We start from the raw sequence: 21,532 nt of genomic DNA on the forward strand, positions 1-21,532 counted from the left end.
AGATACACACACCCCAGTGTTCTTAGCAGCATTATTTACAATTGCCAAGACATGGAAGCAAGCAAAGTGTCCATCAAAAGATGAATGGATAAAGATGTATTGTGTGTACATGTGTGTGTATGTGTGTGTGTGTAGACACTATATATATAGACAAGTTAGTGAATATAACAGAAAAGAAACAACTCTGATACAGAGAACAAATTAGTAGGTTATCTGTAGGGGCTGGAGCAGTATAGGGATAGAGGAGTAAGAGACACAAACTATTACATGTAAAATAAGCTAAAAGGATATACTGGACAACATGGGGAATGTAGCCAATATTTTATAATAACTATAAATGGAGAATAACCTTTAAAAGTTGTGACTATTTTGCACATGTACATTATTGTACATATGTAACCTATATAATATTGTACAACAATTATACTCCAACTTTTAAAAATGAGAAAAATAAAGTGTAGCCAAGGATACACCCCTCTTCCATATCTTCACCTCAACATGGGACCAAAGGAGGCGCTTCAAAACTGGACATCCATTCTCAGTCACCAAACTAGGATTAATGCCGACTTTCTTCAACGCTTTTGAAAAGTCAACTCCAGCTCTTCTATCCTGGAAATTATTTTCACACATTAGAGCTTTGGGTGTCTTTTACGTGACATCAGATTCTCTGAGAATGAGACAGAGACAATGGCACAAGGGGCTATGAGTCTCATTTTATGTAAAGCTTGTTCGTGATAACTGGTGTCAGGTCATGATATCTGATTTCATACATTCAAACAACTGCAGAGTCTAAACCTTATAATGAGGCCTGAAGTGATGAGACATGGTTGTTTGCACTCCACTGGGTACTCACTGGGGTGTCAAATCAAAACCAAATAATACTAGAATACTTCTTGAACATTCTGTGGAGAGGGGAGGATCAATTCAGTCTTGAGGGGCTACCATCTGCCACCCTTGTATCTCACAATAAATAGTTTTCTTGATTTTTTAAAAACTATTTACTTTTGGCTGTGCTGGGTCTTCACTGCTGCTCGGGCTTTCCTCTAGCTGTGGCGAGTGAGGGCTACTCTCTAGCTGCCTTAGGCTAGCATCTCATTGCGGTGGCTTCTCTTTTCGTGGTGCCCAGGCTCAAGCGTGCATGGGCTTCTGTAGTTGCAGCACGTGGGCTCAGGATTTGTGGCCCCTAGGCTCTGGAGCACAGGCTCAACAGTGGCGGCACACCACCCCAGCTGCTCTGTGTCATGTGGCATCTTCCCGGACCAGGGATCGAACCCACGTCTCCTCCATCGGCACACAGATTCTTTACCACTGAGCCACCAGGGAACCCCCTTGATTTTTTTAAAAAATGTGTTTATTTATTTATTTTTGGCTGCCTTGTGCCACATGTTGGATCTTAATTCCCTGAACAGGGATCAAACCCATGTTCCCTGTATTGAAAGGTGGAGTCTTAACCACTCACAGTGGGCATTTTTAACACTACTGTGGTGTTGTTCATTTGCTTCAGTAATTTATTAATTTCTATTTCCTAACACAGCTGAAATCTATTCCCAGCTTTCCATCTCCACCAACGGTGCCCTAATTGTCTGGAAAATTACTAACAATTTTCTTATCATCAAAAATCAGTAAGCACACAACACTGTAAAGTAACTATGCTTTGATTTTTTAAATGGTTAAAAAGTCACACATAGGGAAAATCCTTGGCAGTCTAGTGAGTGTGATAGGGCTCTGTGCTTCCACTGCAGGGACATGAGTTCGATCCCTGGTCAGGGAACTAAGATCCCAAATAAATAAATAAGTAAAAATAAAGTTTTTCTTAAAAAAAATATGACTACAAACGGTTTTTTTAAATCCCACACAAAAGAAACACACCAGTAGATAAAGACAAAAAAAAAATCAGTAAACACATGAAAAGTCAAGCCACTGTGACTAAATGTCTGTCTGAGAAAATAACCTATAGTTATCCTCCCAGAAGGGCTTCCCTAGTGACTCAGTGGTAAAGAATTTGCCTGCAATGCAGGAGATGTGCATTCAATCCCTGGGTCAGAAGATCCCCTAGAGAAGGCAATGGCAACCATTCCAGTATCCTTACCTGGGAAATCCCATGGACAGAGGTTTCTGGCGGGATATGGTCCATGGAGTCACAGAGCCAGACTCGACTTAGAGACTAAACAATAAATACTCCCAGAGACTGCAGAAATGATCAGATCCAAAATATTAACTCAAAGATGCCCAGCACTGTTGCAGTTACCAGGAGTCCTCCAGTGAAACAAACAGCCCAAGGTCTCTACCTCCATGGGGTTCACATTCTGGAGTCCAGATGTTATAGCCACACGTTCCGGCAAACAACTCACTCAGAAGGACGATGCAGGCAGTGGAATGCAGTTTATTACAGCGGCGGGCCCAAGGCAGAGTCTCCTCTTAGCCAAGGACCCTGACCGACTTTTGTGAAAACCTTATATACCTTAAGTGTACTGCTCAAGCCCACATCCCCAGATTCCTCAAACCTAGCCTGGAAAGTGTTAAAGGGAGATACAATTAGGTTATAACCATGATTCACAATCAGAAGGGTCAGCTGGTTATACATTGTAGCCTACACCAATCGGTGCCATAAAGATTACAAAGGTGATTGACTGCATAGGGGATTATTACATTCTTTTTGGCAACGGGAAATCTTGGTATGGAATCTGGTGTTTATCAGTCCGGGAGGCCAGTTCGGCTCTAGGTATTTTATCCCCACGGCTACCAGGCACATAGTCCAAAGCTCACTGAAAGTGCAAGATCGAGTTTCCTTCTTTTTCCAGATGGAGTCAGCTCAGCCTGTTCCTCTCCTTGCTCACAGAGACTCTGAGCATTCTGGAGCTGGGGCAGTTTCTTACTCATTTCTGAATCCCAGGCAGCTGGCAGAGTGTGACACTTCAGATGCTCTCAGTAGACATTTGCTAAAATAAGGAAGTGAATGCCTATTCCCTTTCTCTGTCACTGCTCTTTTTGTGTGCCCCTCTGCTTAGACACACTCTCTTGGCCAAAGGTAGTTTATAACTCTAATGCGAAAAGATGCATATACCCCAGTGTTGCTAGCAGCACCATCTACAATATCCAAGATGTGGAAACAGCCCAAGTCCCTATCAAAAGACAATTGGATTAAAAGAATGTAGTACATACATATATGTGAGTACGTGTACATACAATATTACTCAGCCACTAAAAAAGAATGAAATAATGCCCTTGTCAGCCATGTGAATGAACCTAGAGAATATTGTATTTGGTTGAGTAAGTCAGACAGAGAAAGATAAATACTGTATTATATCATTGATGTATAGAATCTAAAAAATAATGAAATATATATATAAATAATAAATCTAAAAAATAACGAAACTATATATGAAATAAAAGCAGGCTCACAGATACAGGAAGTAACTTTATAGTCACCAAAGGAGGAAGGGAGTGAGGAGGAATAAGTTAGGAGTATGGGATTAACAGATACAAGCAACTCTACATAAACTAGACTAGCAACAAGGAGTTACTGTATATCATAGGAAACCATATTCCATACCTCATAAGAACATATAATCAGAAATAATCTGAAATATATATTATAGATACCTGTAACTGAACCACTTTGCTCTACATGGGAAACTAACACAATATTGTAAATCCACTGTATTTTTAAAAAAAAATCACAAAAGTGGCAGTTTCTGGTGGCTTTGTGGTTAGGATTCCAGACTTTCACTGCTATGACCTAGGTTTAGTCCCTGGTTAGGGATCTGGGATTTCACATGCCACACAGCCAAAATATATATTTAGCTTATAAGTGTCTGCTGGGAACATTAAAAGCAGCAATTTCTGTGCTGTTAGCATTTCATCAACAGTAGAACCCACTGTGAAAAAACTCCCTTCAGTTACTTGGCTTTATATTCATAGTTTCCTGATTTTTGTTTAGGCGTTGTAACCAAAGATGAAACTGCAAAAAAAGATAAAGATTTTAAAGGAAAGGCCCAGAAACAAGTCCAGTTCAGTCCCGGACAGACTACAGCCACGTGGAAAGTGAGAATTCTATCAGACTATGAATATGAGGCTTCAGAGACCTTCCAGATCATTCTGACAAACCCTGTCGGGGCTGTACTGGAGTTTCCAGAAGTGGCAACTGTGGAAATTGTGGACCCTGAAGACGGTACGTGCTTCCTATTGGTACAATCTATTCATGGGTTCCTGGGTTCATTTCAGGTATTTATACCTCCACCAAGCTCCATACGCCACTAGACACATTCATAGCACTTTGGATTTCAAATTCGGTAAACCACCTCAATGCAGGAATTTTTCTTTGTGTTTAGGATCTTTGTATATTCAGGGATATAGGAGAGTGAAACAGACAGGACTTTGCCAAGGTTACTTTAACAAATGCCCAAGTCCTCACTCTCAGTACTCTGCATACTCAGTATGGCACAGCTTGGACCCCAAATGGCTAATCCTCAGGGCTTGCTCCATCTTCTCACAATTTTCTGGGAGCTCCCCACTAGATCAGGTGGGAACTTCATATATCCCTCACTCTAGATGCGGCTGCTGGGAATCAGCCAGCTGGTTCACTTTAGCGTGCATTCCACAAAGTTCTGTTATAGCTCTGCATAACAGTCTTGAATTCATCAGTTCATTATTGGTTCATTCATTCAGCAAATATCTCCCCAGAGAAATTAAAAAAGAAAAGTAATTAGCCAATGATTGTCACGTTTTTCCTGCTCCTTTTTGTGAAAGTAGAAAAATAGGCCCTAAAAGAGGATCTTAGTATTCACATCTGAATGTTAATTAGACATATCAATTATCATGAGAACTGAAAGAGTTTGAATATCCCCTAGAAGTGGGTGACTTAACTATCAGGAAGGAAGTCTTAGTTAAATGCCATAAGAATCGCTGAAGAATCCCCCATATCAGCATGTCCCAAACTGCAGAGCAGAAAATAGAATACAATTTATACAATACAGTCAGTAAACTTTCCATGGACCAAAGAAATCTAGGAAGCTTTTCAGATATCTCCTTTGAAGCATCATAATTCACACTAGCTTATTAGGTTCCTGAGAAAACTCTTCTTCAAAGAAATCTGTTTAAACTAACGCAACATTGCAAATCAATTATATCTCAGTTAAAGAAAAAAAGAAATCTGTTTAACTTTGTTTAACCAGTTTTCTCAAATTAGAATATAGATATTTTTTTTAATTTGTTGTACCCAAGAAATATCTTTTGAAATCTTTAAGTTCCAATTTTCTTGAAACACAATTTGAGAAATACTGTTTTTCACGTGCTTGGCACTCCAGTAGACAAAAGTAGAAAACACTGCCCTCACCACCCAATGAAGAGGTATTTCATTAGTTTTGTGATTAAAAACGCTTAAACACATTAATCAATTAAGAAAGCTGCATGTGAGGGTACATGCCAAAACCAGTGTTCTGAGCTAAGAAAGTAGAAAGATCACCGCCATTTGCAACTATTAAGCTTTTTGTAGTAGGCAGGATTCCAGCTGAGGCTTGAAGAATAAAATGGGATTTGGATTCATAGATGGATAGGAGCAGGCTTTTCAGAATGGGAAAATAGAGAACATGACTAGATAACTGAGTTCCAGTGTATCAGTTTTTTTCACTTAACATTAATAACATTACTTTTAGCTTCTTCCATGATAACAGTCTTTTGAATCAAGAGGCGTCCAGACAGTAGAATACCACAGGGGGTTAAAATGGCAGAATGAAAACGATCACCCGTCTTTTCCCTCTGTAATCGGGACCAGTGTTTTCTAAAGACTGACACCAGTATCTGTTGAGATCATTTTAGGCAGGAAAATAAAGGAGAAAAAAATTAACATATGATAACTAGATAATTCAACACTGAATTCTGGGTAAACTTGTAGTGAAGTGAAGTGAACGTCACCCGGTCATGTCCGACTCTTTGAGACCCCGTGGACTATTCAATCCGTGGAATTCTCCAGGCCAGAATATTCGAGTAGGTGGGGGATCTTCCCAACCCAGGACTGAACTCAGATCTCCCGCATTGCAGGCAGATTCTTTACCTGAGCCACAAGGGAAGCCCAAACTCTTAGTAGTATTTTCAAAAGAAGAATGGATGGTGAACTACAGTATTTTTCTTCATGCATCCATTGTCAAGAGGAAGAATTTGTTTATGTGCCTATGGCGCAGTGGTAAAGAATTCGCCTGCCAAGAGACGCAGGATCGATCCCTGAGTCAGGAAGATCCCCTGGAGGAGGGCATGGCAACCCTCTCCAGTACTCTGGCGTGGAGAATCCTATGGACAGAAGTGCCTGGTGGGCTACAGTCCATGAGGTCTCTAAGAGTCAGAGATGACTGAGCGGACTGAGCACTGTTTGTGTATATATAAATATATATATATATAATATAAATATATATGTATATATCATACAGAGGAGAGATTTCGGTCTATTAAATGTGGTTTGATTCAGAAAGTCACTTCAGTTCGCCACTTGACTCTATGAGTGGAAACAATCCACTTCAAATTTTTATTTTTTTAAAACAAATACATGTATTTCAACTATACACTGCATTCTTAATGAGAAGCCTTGGAAAACATTGAACAACCCCAAGAAAAATAGTACACATCAAGAAATGACCAATATTCATACTCATATTGCAGCCACTGTTCTGATGATGCCTATGTGTGTGTTTTTACATCCCAAACTGTGTGACAGAGAACGGTAATATAACAGATGTGCACACACACACATCCAGCTCAGAAAATTTCAATGGGAATATTATTTTAAGAATTAAGAGCAGTATGAGTAGCTTATTTTTCTCAGCCCTGTGTCTTACCCATGGTGTCTGCTTGATATGTGTTGAATCAAATGTTTGCTGAATAAAGCAAAAACATTTCTTTACACTCATGAATAGATAACCTGATTGTTAAAAGCATTAAAAAAAATTAAAAGTAAAACACGGAAATCTGTGATCTTTATTTAGAAAACCTAAAATGTGACCTCCAAAAAAGAATTGCTGATATTCCTTCCCATTTCAGTGCTGGATAACCCTTTTAACATTTCAAAAGGAACCTCCTAAACTTAATTTCACTACCTCTCCAACTCCACTTAATGACAGATATTTCCTATTCTTACTATATTCCATAGAGCTGGAATATATAGAGGTCAAGGTTATGTACATTTCCACTCGGGTTGAAATATCACCAGTATCACCAATCAAACTTAAGTCTTGCTAAAATGTTATCTCTCCTCTTTTCTAGAATCAACAGTTTATATTCCAGAGGCAGAATACAAAATAGAGGAGGATGCTGGGGAGCTTTTGATTCCTGTAAGACGGTCTGGAGACATAAGCCAGGAACTCACGGTCATTTGCTCGACGCATGAAGGTATGAGACTTTGCTGGCACTGATATCCAGGAATAGGGCCCTTAGTACAGGACTGTGGTGATGCTGGGAGTAGCTGGGTGGTGAGTCAAATGCTGGGGAAGACAAGGAAGCCTGGACCATTCACGGTGACTCCCGTGCAACCCTGTGAAGGTATCCTAACTCCTCTGCCCTGGTCTCCTAGATCAGGGATAAAATCGTATTCAAAATGAGGATTCCATTACATTACCATATGTAAAATAGACAGCCAGTGGAAGTGTGATGGAGGGTGCCAGACACCCAAAGCAGCTGCTCCGTGGCAACCTGGAGAGACTGGGTGGGGAGGGAGGTGGGGGGTGGGAGTGGGGGTCCAGGAGGTGGAAGACACATGTGTGCCTATGGCCAGTGCATACTGGTGTATGGCAAAAACCATCACAATAGTGCAAAGCAAAATAATTTAAAAAATAAGCCCCTCTGTTGTGAGGTTTCCACGGTGGTCTAGTTGTTAAGACTCTGAGCTTCTAATGCCAGGGATGCAGGTTCGATTCCTGGTCAGGGAACTGTTAATAAGATCCCATGTGCTGTAGAGCTACTAAGCCCATGGGCCACAAGTATAGAAGCCTGCTTATCACAGCAAAGACCCAGTGCAGCCAGTGATGATAACAGTAATACAAAACTTCTGTTGTGACTACCCACAAAATTTTGTGAGGGTCAAATGAGACATTTGATGTAAACTAGTTTATATATGCTGGTGAAAAATATAGTAAGGATTCTTATTTTTAATAATCATGTTTGCATCTTGGAGACAGTGTGAAATAGTCACTATATACTCAATCTCTTTCTTCTCCTCCCTCCAGCCCTGCCAACAACTAAAAATGCCCCCCAATTATAATAGGCCACAATGCCCTATTCTTTCTGACCTCACCACTGCTATACAGTCAGAATGTAGCTGTGTCCACTCCCTAAAGGTCATGTTTTCTAGCTCATTAGAATTATGTGATGGGCAAAAATGACGGAACCACATGCAAATTCTGTGAAAGTTAGCTACACTTTTCTGTACGCATGTCACTGCTGACACCAGATGTGTGCAGGTTTTTCCCACACCAAGTAATTCTCTGGTTTATGCAGACTCCGAGTGGGTTTCCTAAAATTCTATTCAATTCTGACACTATCTGCCCAGAGACAACAGAGAACCCACAGTTTAAGAACTCGGTCCCACAAGACTGCTCCCACTTCAGATGCCAAAAGCAAGTCCAAGTTGTCACCTGTGCTTCTAATTGATGGGGTATAAAGTGGAGGTTCCCACCACCTCTTCTTTGGGTCCAGTGATTTTCTAGAACAGTTAACATAACCCGGGAAAACAGATCACTTATTAGATTACAGGTTTATCAGAAAGGATGAGCCTCCCTGGTGGCTCAGACGGTAAAAATCTGCCTACAGTGCAGGAGACCTGGGTTTGTTTCCTGGGTCAGGAAGATCCTCTGGAGAAAATGGCTACCCACTCCAGCATTCTTGCCTAGAGAATCCCATGGACAGAGGAGCCTCAGTACTGGGAGAAGGAAGAGACGCATAAGCTAAGGAGGGTGGAAGGGACACAGAACTTTCACGCCCTCCCAGCAATCTAGAAGCTCTCTGAACTCCTTGACTAGGACTATTTTATGGAGACTTCATTACTTAGGCATGATTGATGATTAACTCAACCTCCAGCCCTTCCTCTCCCTGGAGGTCAGGGAGTGGGACTGAAAGTTACAACTGTCGCCTGGTTGGTTTCCCTGGCAACCAGTCCCCATCTGATAGCTCCCTGAGAGCACCAGCTACCAGTCATTGTTTGTTTTCAGTCACTAGGTCATGACTGATTTTTTTGCCACTCCATGGATTGTAGCCTGCTAGGCTCCTCTGTCCACGGGATTTCCTAGGCCAGAATACGCTGGAGTGGGTTGCTATTTCCTTCTCCAAGGGATCTTCCTGACCCAGGGATTGAACCAATGTCTCCTGCATTGAAAGGCAGATTCTTTACTCCTGAGCCACAAGGTAAGCCCATTAGCATAGAGAAGGTACCTGGCTTCAAAGACTTAGGAGATGCGTGTTGGGAAATGGGGACAAAATCCAAAACTTTATTACATCACAAGCTAATTTATTCAGAGTTCACCACAGCAAGAGGGTCAACCACCATCACTGCATTTGGCAGAGACTCAAAGGCAGGCATCACTTCATGCAGATAGACCGGGAAAAGTGGAAACAGTGACAGATTTCATTTTCTTGAATTTCAAAATCAATGTGGACGGTGACCACAGCCATCAAATTAAAACACACTTGTTCCTTGCAAGAAAAGGTATGACAAGATTAGACAACGTATTAAAAAGCAGAGACATCACTTTGCCAACAAAGTCCATACAGCGAAAGCTACAGTTTTTCCAGTAGTCATATACAGGTGTGAGTTGGGCCATAAAGAAGACTGAGTGCTGAAGAACTGATGCTTTCGAATTGTGGTGCTAGAGAAGACTCTTGATAATCTCCTGGACAGCAAGGAGATCAGAGCCAGAGACTCCTAAAGGAAATCAACTCTGAATATTCGTTGGAAGGACTGATGCTGAAGCTCAAATACTTTGACCACCTATTGCAAAAAGCTGACTCATTGGAAAAGACCCTGATGCTGGGAAAGCCTGAGGGCAGGAGGAGAAGCGGGTGACAGAGGATGAGATGGGGGGATGGAATCACCGACTCAATGGACATATGAGTTTGAGCAAGTTCCAGGAGATGGTGAAGGACAGAGAAGCCTTAGGGGTTGAACGGCCGTAATGGCAAAGGCAGGCAGAGGAGTGGGAAGCTTTATAGTGAAGAAAGGGTGTGCCCTGATTAGACGCTGTCATCTTGGATAAACTGGAGGCAGCCTGTGGATGGACAGGGGAGCATAGTCGGCTTTCTCTGGTTGCTCCCAAATTGGAAGCCAGGCATGAATCAGAAAAGCTGGGGGTTATTGATTAAGTTCTCACAGTTTGGGATAGGTGATTAATAGTGGTTGCGGTTTGACACTGAAGTGACTTAGCAGCAGCTAGTTGCTGCAGGTTGTGTGTCAGAGTTCTATTTTTATACATGATCTGATCTTCCATATGTCCAGGCTGTCAGAATCTATGCTTACACTCGCTAAACACTTGACAACACACAGCATAGCCACAACAATAAACAATTATCTATCTAAAATACAGGGACTTCCCTTTGGCTCATACAGTAAAGAATCTGCCTGCAATGCAGGAGACCCAGCTTCAATCCCTGGGTTGGGAAGATCCCCTGAAGAAGGGAAGGGCAACCCAATACAGTATTCTGGCCTGGAGAATCCCATGGACAGAGGAGTCTAATAGGCTACAGTCCACGGGGTTCACAAAAAGTTGCACATAACTGAGAATCTAACACTGCTGGTGTCTAAAATATCAGTGGTGCCAACGTTGAGAAGAGAAATAGGAATGAATTATCCTCTGCCCCAGGGGACAGGGGATTGGGCAGTAAGTCAGGAATTCATTTTGAAATACCAGCTGTTACTGAAAGAGTGAGGTGGGGTCCGGCTGCTTGCCACTCAAAAGCCGCGAGACAAGTCAGGTCGGTGGAAAAGAAAGTTTGCTTTATTTCAGATCCTGGCAACTGGGGTGGGTGGATGGCAGACATCTGTCCAAAGGCCTGCTCTGCCCCAACTGGTGTCCAGAGTGACAAGAGCTTTTATAGACGGACAGAGGGGGCTATCTGCAGAAATAGCCAGTCAGCTCTGACAGTCATCTTCAGACTGGTTGTTGGTGGTCTGACCAGCATCATCTTGACTGTTTAAGGCACAGTTAATCTTCAGTTCCAGGATCTGTTTGTTCCCATTTCTTGAGGCCAGTTCTCAGAATTGTGGCAGCTTATGTCATGAGTACACTCTGGTCATCGTGTGGTCAGCTTCTTCACCCTGGTGTTCTAATATGTAAGACCATTGATAGGCTATGGCTCAAACTATTGTCTATGCCCTTGAGAAAGAACCAAAGGCCCCTGACTATGCTTCATGACCTCATCATTGATATTCTGTCTCCTTTGACTGTTTTCCTTTGTTTCTGCATTTCTCACCTCTCCAATTACATTTATTTATTTTTTTATTTGACTAAAGTTTTCCACAGATAAAAGGCAGGTAAAGGACATGGTGGGGAGGTAAGGACCATAGGGTCCTGCACTGTTTCATGACTATAACATTATTGCATAGGACATAACCAAATACAAGGACAAGGCCTTGTAGCACGATGTTCATGTTTGGCTATGTTTAGAGTTGGGAAGTCCTGTAGTCTGCTCCCCTCGCAAAAGCACCAGATATGCCAACTACCTGTACCTTCAGCAACTCAAGTTTTGTTGCTGTTGTTCAGCTGCTAAGTTGTGCCCAATTCTCTGCAACCCCATGGACTGCAGCATGCCAGGCTTCCCCATCCTTCACTATCTCCCAGAGTTTGCCCAAATTCATGTCGATTGAGTTGGTGATGCCATCCAACCATCTCATCCTCTGCCATCGCTTTTCCTCTTGCCCTCAATCTCTCCCCGCATCCAGTCTTTTACAATGAGTTGGCGTTTCACATCAGGTGGCTAACGTATTGGAGCTTTAGCATCAGTCCTTCCAATGAATATTCAGGGTTGCTTTATTTTAGGATTGACTGGTTTGATCTCCTTGCTATCCAAGGGACTCTCAAGAGTCTTCTCCAGCACCACAGTTCAAAAGCATCAATTCTTTGGTGTTCAGCTTTCTTTATGGTTCAACTCTCACATCCATCCATGACCACTGGAAAACCCATAGCTTGACTATATGGATCTTTATTGGCAAAGTAATGTCTCTAATTTTTAATATGCTGTTTAGGCTTGTCATAGCTTTCCTTGCAAAAAGCAAGTGTCTTTTAATTTTATGGCTACAATCACAAGCCACAGTGATTTCAGAGCCCAAGAAAATGAAATCTGTGACTGTTACCATTGTTTCCCCATCTATTTGCCCCCATGAATTGATGGGATTGGATGCCATGATCTTGGTTTTCTGAACTTGAGTTTTTAGCCAGCTCTTTCATTCTTCTCTTTTACCCTCATCAAGAGACTCTTTAGTTCTTCTTCACTTTCTGTCATTGAATTGTTATCATTTGCATATCTGAGATTATTGATAAATCTCCCAGCAATCTTGATTCCAGCTTGTGAATCATGCAGCCTGGCATTTCACAGGATGTACTCTGCACAGACGTTAACTAAGCAGGGTGACAATACACAGCCTTGTCATACTACTTTCCCAATTTGGAACCACTCAATTGTTCCATGTCCTGTTCTAACTGTTCTTTCTTGGTCTCCGTACAGGTTTCTCAGGAGACAGGTAAGGTGGTCTGGTATTCCCATCTCTTTAAGAATTTTCCGCAGCTTTTTGTGACTCACACAGTCAAAGCTGTAATCAATGAAGCAAAAGTAGGCGTTTTTCTGCAGCTCCCTTGCTTTCCCCATGATCCAGCAAATGCTGGCCATTTCATCCCTGGTTCCTCTGCCTCTTTGACACCCAGCTTGTACACCTGGAAGTTCTCGGTTATGCACTGGTAAAACCTGTCCTGAAGAATTTGAGCTTAACCTTGCTAGCATGTGAAATGAGTGCAATTGCCCGGTAGTTTGAACATTCCTTGGCGTGTTCCTTGGCATTCCTTTGAGACTGGAATGAAAACTGACCTTTTCTAGTCCTGTAGCTACTGCTGAGTTTTCCAAATTTGCTGGTGTATTGAATGCAGCACTTTAACAGCATCATCTTTTAGGATTTTAAATAGCTCAGCTGGAATTCCATTACTTCCACTAGCTTTGTTTGTAGTAATGCTTCCTAAGGCCCACTTGACTTCACACTCCAGGATGACTCAACTTCTTCCCTGGTATTACCCCATGTGGGAAAAGCAGCAAGAAGAAAAACAAGGTGAGGTAGTCCTTGAGGACTTCTTTGCTAGTTGATCCCCAGAAGAATGTGCCAGCCCTCTCTCCCATGTCCACACAGAGCTTTAGTTGGAGTCTTTGCAGAGGAACAAGGGCCTGGATCTTTGGGGCCGTGGCCACAGGTGGGCGGAGCCACTGATGGAGGAAGTGCCCTCATCCTCTGCTCAGGATTCCTGCTGGGCTACTTCTGGTACCGGTGGCATATTTTCTGTCCCCAAGCAGAGTGTCTGGAGGACAATGATTCTATGCATGGGAGAAATAAAGTGATAAACAATCCAATTTGGAAGATGGTATATAATTGCTAAATTGGGAGAGGCCACCCCTCTGCCTCTGGAAAGAGCTACCCTGTGGAATGACAAGCAGAGGAAATAGAGAGCTCAGAAGGTCTGACAGTGTGATATGGAGATGTCTCCACCTCAAGTGGGAAAAGTTACACCCAAACTCACCTCCCGGCAAGGGCATTAGGTTCAAAAGAGCTGGTGTTCCAGAAAACTCCCTGCATAGCTGACACACGCAGCTCAGACTGCTTGGCCCCTGAGCTTTACCCTTTGATTCCTCACACTAAGGACTGTTCTCATTCTCATGCTTGCAGCAAAAAGTTTAAAGAGAGACAGTATGACAGAGTCAGGGTCCTTACCTACAGTATGAAACCAGGGCGTGCACAGTCGCATCCTGATTCTTCTACACCTCTGTGAGATTATAAGACAGCAAACACTTGTACAATTTGCATGCGCATTCAAGCAGCATTGTGGTATTCGTCGTCACCTACTCTCCATAGATGCTTAAATATCTCAGTACATAAAAGTTTAATTTGGTTATTTAAACCTTTCTGAAAGTCTTGCTAAAATAAATGCTTACCAATTACTTATTCTCATGAATAAAATAAGTATAAGCTGATGTGTAAACAGCTGAATGGAAAGCAGACTCATTCTTTGTACATTAATAATAATTTACGGATGCTAAATATGTATTCTACTTACAAGCAGGTGAAAGAAGTAACTAGTTTTATGCTCTGATTTCACGGGGACCACAAGGTCCCAAAATGTCATCAGTGTCCTCAGACAATGATGTAGAGGTATTATACTAAAAAAAAAAAAAAAAAAAAAAAAACGGTTGGGAGAGGAAAAGGGCTAGAGGAATAAATTGTCCCTCATTGGCTATGTTGGAAAAGTACATGCAAATTAGACACTTCCTAGCCGTGTCTTATTCTCAAGATAAATGTCATCTGTCTTTTTCTTCTCATTAGTCACTTTCTTATTAGGAAATTATTCTTTATTGGAAAGACAGCCAGTGAAGAGCAAACCACAGGATGTAAAACCAAGAAAACAGGAACAGTATTGAATCATCCTGTGGTTTTGGTCAACCCCAAGTCAAACATGCTGAGGCTTTTAAATAATCAACTTTATCCAGCTGAAAGGGATGGTGTGGTCAGCCACAGTCATGTGTCACCCCACTTCTCTGATTGGCTGTTTCTCTGGGTAAAGTTAAGGAGGAGATGAAAAGCAGTTTCCAAGCACATTCAGCAAAAGACTTTCTTTTTTCTTTCCTTTAAAAAAAATCTGTTCATTTATTTGGTCATAGTTGTGTATGTTAAGTTAGAGAAGTTTTACCTTGCACCTCAGAGGAGTTCTTTGGATGATTTAAAAGCTCCTTGACTCTAGGTCTACTGAGGGTAAATGCTCTTGCATATCAAAACATGTCTTTATTTCAACCTCAGTCTTGAAACTCTAGATTGACAGTTACTATCTCAAAGCACTTTGAAGTTATTATTCCATTGTCTTCCAGCTTCCATCATCTTGTCAAGAAGTCTGCTCTTAGTCTGAAAGTCACCTTTGTAATGAACTATCTCTTCTGTGCATTTAAGTGATTTCTCACATGATTTGATCTGAATCTGTGGAAGATCTGGGGACTTTCCTTGAAGAAGTTTTTCTCCAAGGAGGATTTGCATTGCCTCTTCTGGCATCTGAGAACAATGTTGACCCAGAAACACTCCTGCTCCCCTGCATCCCGAACCAGATCCCAGAGTCTCAGGCTTAGCTCCCTGATGGGCCACAGCCCAGTCTCCCTTCAGTGCCGACTCTGACTTCCAGCTAGAGTGGGATTTGCTTCTCTAGCTATCGAGGGGTTAGGGCTCGGTGGTTTTAGGGTATTTTTTTTGTTTTGTTTTGCCCTTTGATGATTTCTCTTACTTCCTATGAGCCCAGAAAAGATGGAGTAATTAGTTCTTCTAGATATTTTGTAGTGGGAGAGCATCTCAGAATACCTAGCCAGCCAAATTGCTGGGAACAGAAGTCTCAAAGACTCCTCTAGATAGACAGTCCCACGCTGCTCCAAATCTGTCCCCCTCCCCCAAGTCATGGACCTTTCTAGGTATGAAATGAACTGTGCCGGGGGCTTCTGACACTGTCTGATTTAATCAGGAATTAGATGCTGTGCTTTTAAAGAAAGGTGATTTCTTGTCTCACTGCCCTATTAAAAATACGTATTAAAGGAAATTTGTATGCTTAAAAGAATGTATCATGTATAATCAAGAAGGTATAATCAAGTAATATAATAAGACAAAGTGGGGAAGTTAAAAAATGCTCTAATCGGAAGATGAATCTTTGACTCCTGGACAAGACACTGGGGTGTTCTCTGCCTCAGTTTCTTCACTGATAAATACCCTGCATGCTTAGTCACTCAGTCATGTCCAACTCTTTAGGATCCTTCAGGCTGTAGCCCACCAGACTTCCCTGTCCATGGGATTCTCCAGCCAAGAATGCTGGAGTGGGTTGCCATTTCCTCCTCCAGGGGATCTTCCTGACCCAGGGACCGAACCCGTTTCTCCTGCATGTCCTGCATTGGCAGGTGGATTCTTTGCCACCAGCGCCACCTGGGAAGCTTCCCTTACAGCTTCAGAGCCAGCTGCTAAAGTGTCTTTATGAAAGCAACCTGGAAATGACACCTCAGTACTCCTTGGAGACTCTATTAAATAAGGGATTTGTCCAGATCATAGCAAGAGACCTCAGTGTATATCTCAAGTCACATTTGATGTTTTGGAAACAAAACTTTCTCCTCTAACTCTTGGGGATTCTTAACTTGCTGTCAATAAAATAGAGCCTTTTTTATAACTAAAATAAATACCAGTATTCCATGTTCTTGACTGTTCCATGCAGCTGCTGCTGCTAAGTTGCTTCAGTCGTGTCCGACTCTGTGCGACCCCACAGACGGCAGCCCACCAGGCTCCCCCATCCCTGGGATTCTCCAGGCAAGAGTACTGGAGTGGGGTGCCATTGCCTTCTCCAATGCATGAATATAACTGATCAAATGGTTCCCCAAAGTAAAATTTCCAGAATCCTAGGAAGAAGGGGCCATTTAGGCAAACTGAATATTTTGATTACATGAGACATAATTAAACTATCTCTTTTCCCCCATCAACTCTCATTGTTAAAAGCTTGTATGGATTGTTTTGCTTTCTGTTTTAGCAGAATTCCACAAGTCAAATGATTTTCAATAAGAGTTATATTTCAGTCTTTTATTTGACCCAGAAATCTACCTACTTAAATGCATTTGTATTTCAACCAATGGAGCTATCAGCTGAAAAAAAATTAAACAGGAAGGGGAAAAATACCAGTCACTTTTGTTTCATGAATTGTGATAAATCTATATTTGACTATTCATTAGGTGAAATATATTGAGAAATATATTTAATAAAGATTTATAAAGATAATATTGGGTACTTACTCTGCAAGTCTGGTGTGTATCTGCTTTTAATATTTATTCAGAATGGCTAAATGTGTAGCTTCTGACAGGGATCTTTTTTTTTTTTACACAGCCTTTCTTACCAACATTCTGCATTCTAGATGACTAGGGGAAAATAAAAAAGTATATTCTCCAATGTATATTAAATTTCAGGCTCTTAAAAAACATATCAACCATTGCTTGTTACTTAATCAGATTGTTATAAGAATTTATGACTTTTTTCCTTTTTGTATGTATACCTTGGAACATAAAAAGTCTCCTTGACAGAGTTTCTCATTGCTTCCAATGGCCTTTCTAGAATGCCGGCCACTTACTTTCTTATTTACTTGGGGACTGCCTGTCTCTACTACTTGATAGCTCTTGCCTCTGACATTCTAAGAACCAACTTCTCCTTCCTTACTTGAGCTTCAAGAGCTCTTTCATGAGTAGATTTCCCAGGACTGAGCAGGGTGGAAATGTCATGCTGCTGCTGCTGCTAAGTCGCTTCAGTCGTGTCCGACTCTGTGCGACCCCATAGACAGCAGCCCACCAGGCTCCCCTGTCCCTGGGATTCTCTAGGCAAGAACACTGGAGTGGGTTGCCATTTCCTTCTCCAATGCATGAAAGTGAAAAGTGAAAGTGAAGTCGCTCAGTCGTGTCCGACTCTTAGTGACCCCATGGACTGGAGCCAAAGCACAGGCTGGCCCCGGAAGTTCCTCACCAGGTGATAATCCCCTGTAAGCCGTCCATTTCTAACAGTTTCTCTGTCTGCCCTAGCCAGTATGTTTTATGCTCATTGATTTTTCCAGCTCTAATCTTTTCTAGGTTCCTGGAATGACAAACCAGTTAATTTGTTGTTTCCTATTAATTCTAAAATTTGTTCCATTGGAAAATCATCCTGAGACACTTTGTGAGTCAATGCTTTTCTGGGCAAGTCCTCTGAAGTCAATTTGGAAACAATTCTTATGTTTTAACAAGCTATATTTATACGTGTAGTGCACACTCATAGACATCAGCTTGTACGTGCGTTGATTCATATTAGCAAGAAGAAGGTGGATATTGGCGTCAGCATGCATATATGCATTTACCTTAGCTATAAGCAAGACAGACCCTTGCAGGACCTCGAATGTCCCATCTAGAAGCTCACTGTCACATCCCCATTGCTTCTTGTTAAGAAGTGTGATGGGAAATAACTGTGCTTTACAAAAATCGCTTATTTGATATACTGAGTTATTTTTCTTTCTTAAATGGGTGTTTCCAGTTTTGATATTGGATTGTAAGAGTTCACTGTATATTCTGGCATCAGAGTCTCCCCATTCACTCCCTCTCCCCACACACAGCACGTGGGATCTTAATTTCCCAGCCAAAATTCAAAACTGTGCCCCTGCAGTAGAAGCATGGAGTCTTAACCACTGGACTTAACCATAGAGTTATTTTAAACAGTCTTTGTCTCCTAAAACTGTTCTGTCTAAATCATTTCAATTACTGTAACGACTCTTTACTCTTTTAGCTCTATACTTGTGTGTTACTATGTTTTTAACACCAAAAAAAAATGCATTAAATTGCGCTGTTGGTGGGATTGTGACATGATATCTAATTGCTATGGAAAACACTACAAAGGGGCCTCAAAAATTAAAAATAGACCTATCATATGGCTTCCCTGATAGCTCAGTTGGTAAAGAATCTGCCTTCAATGCAGGAGACCCCAGTTCAATTCCTGGGTCAGGAAGATCTGCTGGAGAAGGGTTAGGCTACCCACTCCAGTATTCCTGGGCTTCCCTTGTGGCTCAGCTGGTAAAGAAATCCACCTGCAATGTGGGAGACTGGGGTTTGATCCGTGGGTTGGGAAAATCCCCTGGAGAAGGGAAAGGCTACCCACTCCAGTATTCTGGCCTGGAGAATCCATGGACTATATAATCCATGGGGTCCCAAGAGTTGGACACGATGGAATGACTTTCACTTTCATGGTCCAACAATCCTACATCCAGGTGAGTGAAAATTGCTCAGTCGTGTCTGAGTCTTTGCAACCCCATGGCCTACACCATACAGTCCATGGAGTTCTCCAGGCCAGAATACTGGAGTGAATATATATTCCCTTCTCCAGGGGATCTTCCCAAACCAAGGATCAAACCCAGGTCTCCCATGCTTCAGGTGGATTCTTTACCAGCTGAGCCACCAGGGAAGCCCAATACATATACCTATACAACCAGGTATATATCCAGAAAAATTAAAAGCAAGGTCACAATATATTTGCACCTGTGTTTGTAGCAACATTATTCATAATAACCAAGAGGTTAAACCACCCAAGTATCCCTGACTGGATGAATGGATAAACAAAATGTGGTATATCCACGCGATGAAACTTTGTTCAACCTTAAGAAAGAAGGAAGATTCTTGCAATATAGATGAAACTGGAGGACATTATGCTAAGTGAAATAAGCCAGAAAGTACTGTAAGATTCCACTTAACTGAAGTACCCAGAGTAGACAAATTCATAGAGACAAAATGTAGAAAGGTGGCTGCCAGAGACGGGGCAGGAAGAAGTGGCGAAGTATTTAATGGGTACATACTTTCAGGTTTTTTTGTAAGATGAAAAAAGGTATGAAGATCTGTTCAGTAACATGAACAGATATACTTTAAAATAGTTAAGATGGTACATTTAGGTTATATTTATTTTATCACAAGGAAAATAATGCACTCGATCCCAGAAACCCCACTCCTAAGTATTTACTCAAGAGAAATAAACATGGCATACTGACTCAAAGACCTGAATTTGAGTGTCCGTGGCAGCATTATTCAGAATAGCTAAAAAACTGGGAACAACCTAAATTATCAACCGGTAAATGGAAAAACAAATAGTGATGTAACCACACAATAGAGAACCCTATTCAAGAGTAAGAAGGAACAAAATCCTGACACATTGATGAATCTTAAACGCATTATGCTAAATGAAACAAATCAGATGCAAAAGACTAATAACTGCGTGATTTTACTTACACGGAATTCTCATAAAGCAAATAAATCTGTAGTGACAAGAAAATGGATGAGTGGTTTCCAGGGCTTGGAGACAAGGAAGAAGATGGATTACCAGAGGTACATGTGTTGGTGGATAAAAAATGTTCTATCCTACGCTTGTGGTAATGGTTGCATGATTATATGTATTTGTTAAAACTCATCAAATAGTGCATTTAAATTAGGGAATCTTGACATGTATAAATTACTATAATTAAAATTTTAAATGCACTGTCTCTAAACTGAAATTCAGTCAACATTGCATTCTTTATAAAATAACAAGTAATTCCATGGCTATATTTTAGTATCACACAAAGAACTCTACCTAGGGCGTGAGGGTCAGAGTACTGAGATGTGACTCATTGGAAAAGACCCTGATGGTGGGAAAAAATGAGGGCAAGAGAAGATGGAGGCAACAGAGTATGAGATGGTTGGATGGCATCACTGACTCAATGAATAAGAGTTTGAGCAAACTCAGGGAGAGAGTGAAGGACAGGGAAGCCTGGCATGCTACAGTTCATGGAGTCGCAAAGTCAGACACAACTTAGAGACTGAAGGTGAGTGACAACTTACAGCTGCCACGGGAAGGGTAGGGGCGGGAGCAAATCCATGCATAATCATGGTATAGATTCTCTGGTCATAATTTATCTGTTCTTCAGTCTTCCAGTCTATAATATGAACAAATTAAGCTAAACCACCCTATGATCCCTCGGTTTATTTAGTCCCTAATCTAAACGAAACTTATTCAGTATATATCCTATTCAAAGATCCTGATGCTGGGAAAGACGGAGGGCAGGAAGAGAAAGGAGCAACAAAGGATGAGACGGTTGGATGGGATTACCGACTCAATGGACCTGAGTTTGAGCAAAACTCTGGAAGATGTTGAAGGACAGGGAAGCCTGGCATGCTGCAGTCCATGTGGTCACAAAGAGTTGGACACGACTGAGCAACTGAACAGCAACAACAGTTCAAAGACCACTAAATGTGAATCACGCCAAAATACCCGGGGCTGTTTTCAAAGTCCTCTAATTACCATATTAATATTCGTGACTGTAAGAGACAGTTTAGTTCAGTTCAGTTGCTCAGTCGTGTCCGACTCTTTGCGGCCCCATGAATCACAGCACACCAGGCCTCCCTGTCCATCACCAACCCCCGGAGTTCACTCAGACTCACGTTCATCGAGTCCGTGATTCCATCCAGCCATCTCATCCTCTGTCGTCCCCTTCTCCTCCTGCTCCCAATCCCTCCCAGCATCAGAGTCTTTTCCAACCAGTCAACTCTTCACATGAGGTGGCCAAAGTACTGGAGTTTCAGCTTTAGCATCATTCCTTCCAAAGAAACCCCTGGGCTGATCTCCTTCAGAATGGACAGGTTGGATCTCCTTGCAGTCCAAGGGACTCTCAAGAGTCTTCTCCAACATCACAGTTCAAAAGCATCAATTCTTTGGCACTCAGCCTTCTTCACAGTCCAACTCTCACATCCATACATGACCACA

The 21,532-nt window shown here is 41.8% G+C and overlaps 1 protein-coding gene across 1 annotated transcript in view; it reads left to right on the top strand.

The window, feature by feature from the left end:
- FREM3 (FRAS1 related extracellular matrix 3) overlaps positions 1-21,532 on the top strand; it is a 102,988-nt gene that overhangs the window by 57,466 nt on the left and 23,990 nt on the right. The window contains exons 4-5 of the mRNA XM_069556806.1: positions 3,941-4,171; positions 7,252-7,377. Of these exons, the coding sequence (XP_069412907.1) occupies positions 3,941-4,171; positions 7,252-7,377 (357 nt within the window). The remainder of the gene's footprint in view (positions 1-3,940; positions 4,172-7,251; positions 7,378-21,532) is intronic.

Source organism: Ovis canadensis, chromosome 17 (genome assembly GCF_042477335.2).
Source record: "Ovis canadensis isolate MfBH-ARS-UI-01 breed Bighorn chromosome 17, ARS-UI_OviCan_v2, whole genome shotgun sequence".
In the NCBI taxonomy this organism is placed as follows: Eukaryota; Metazoa; Chordata; class Mammalia; order Artiodactyla; family Bovidae; genus Ovis; species Ovis canadensis.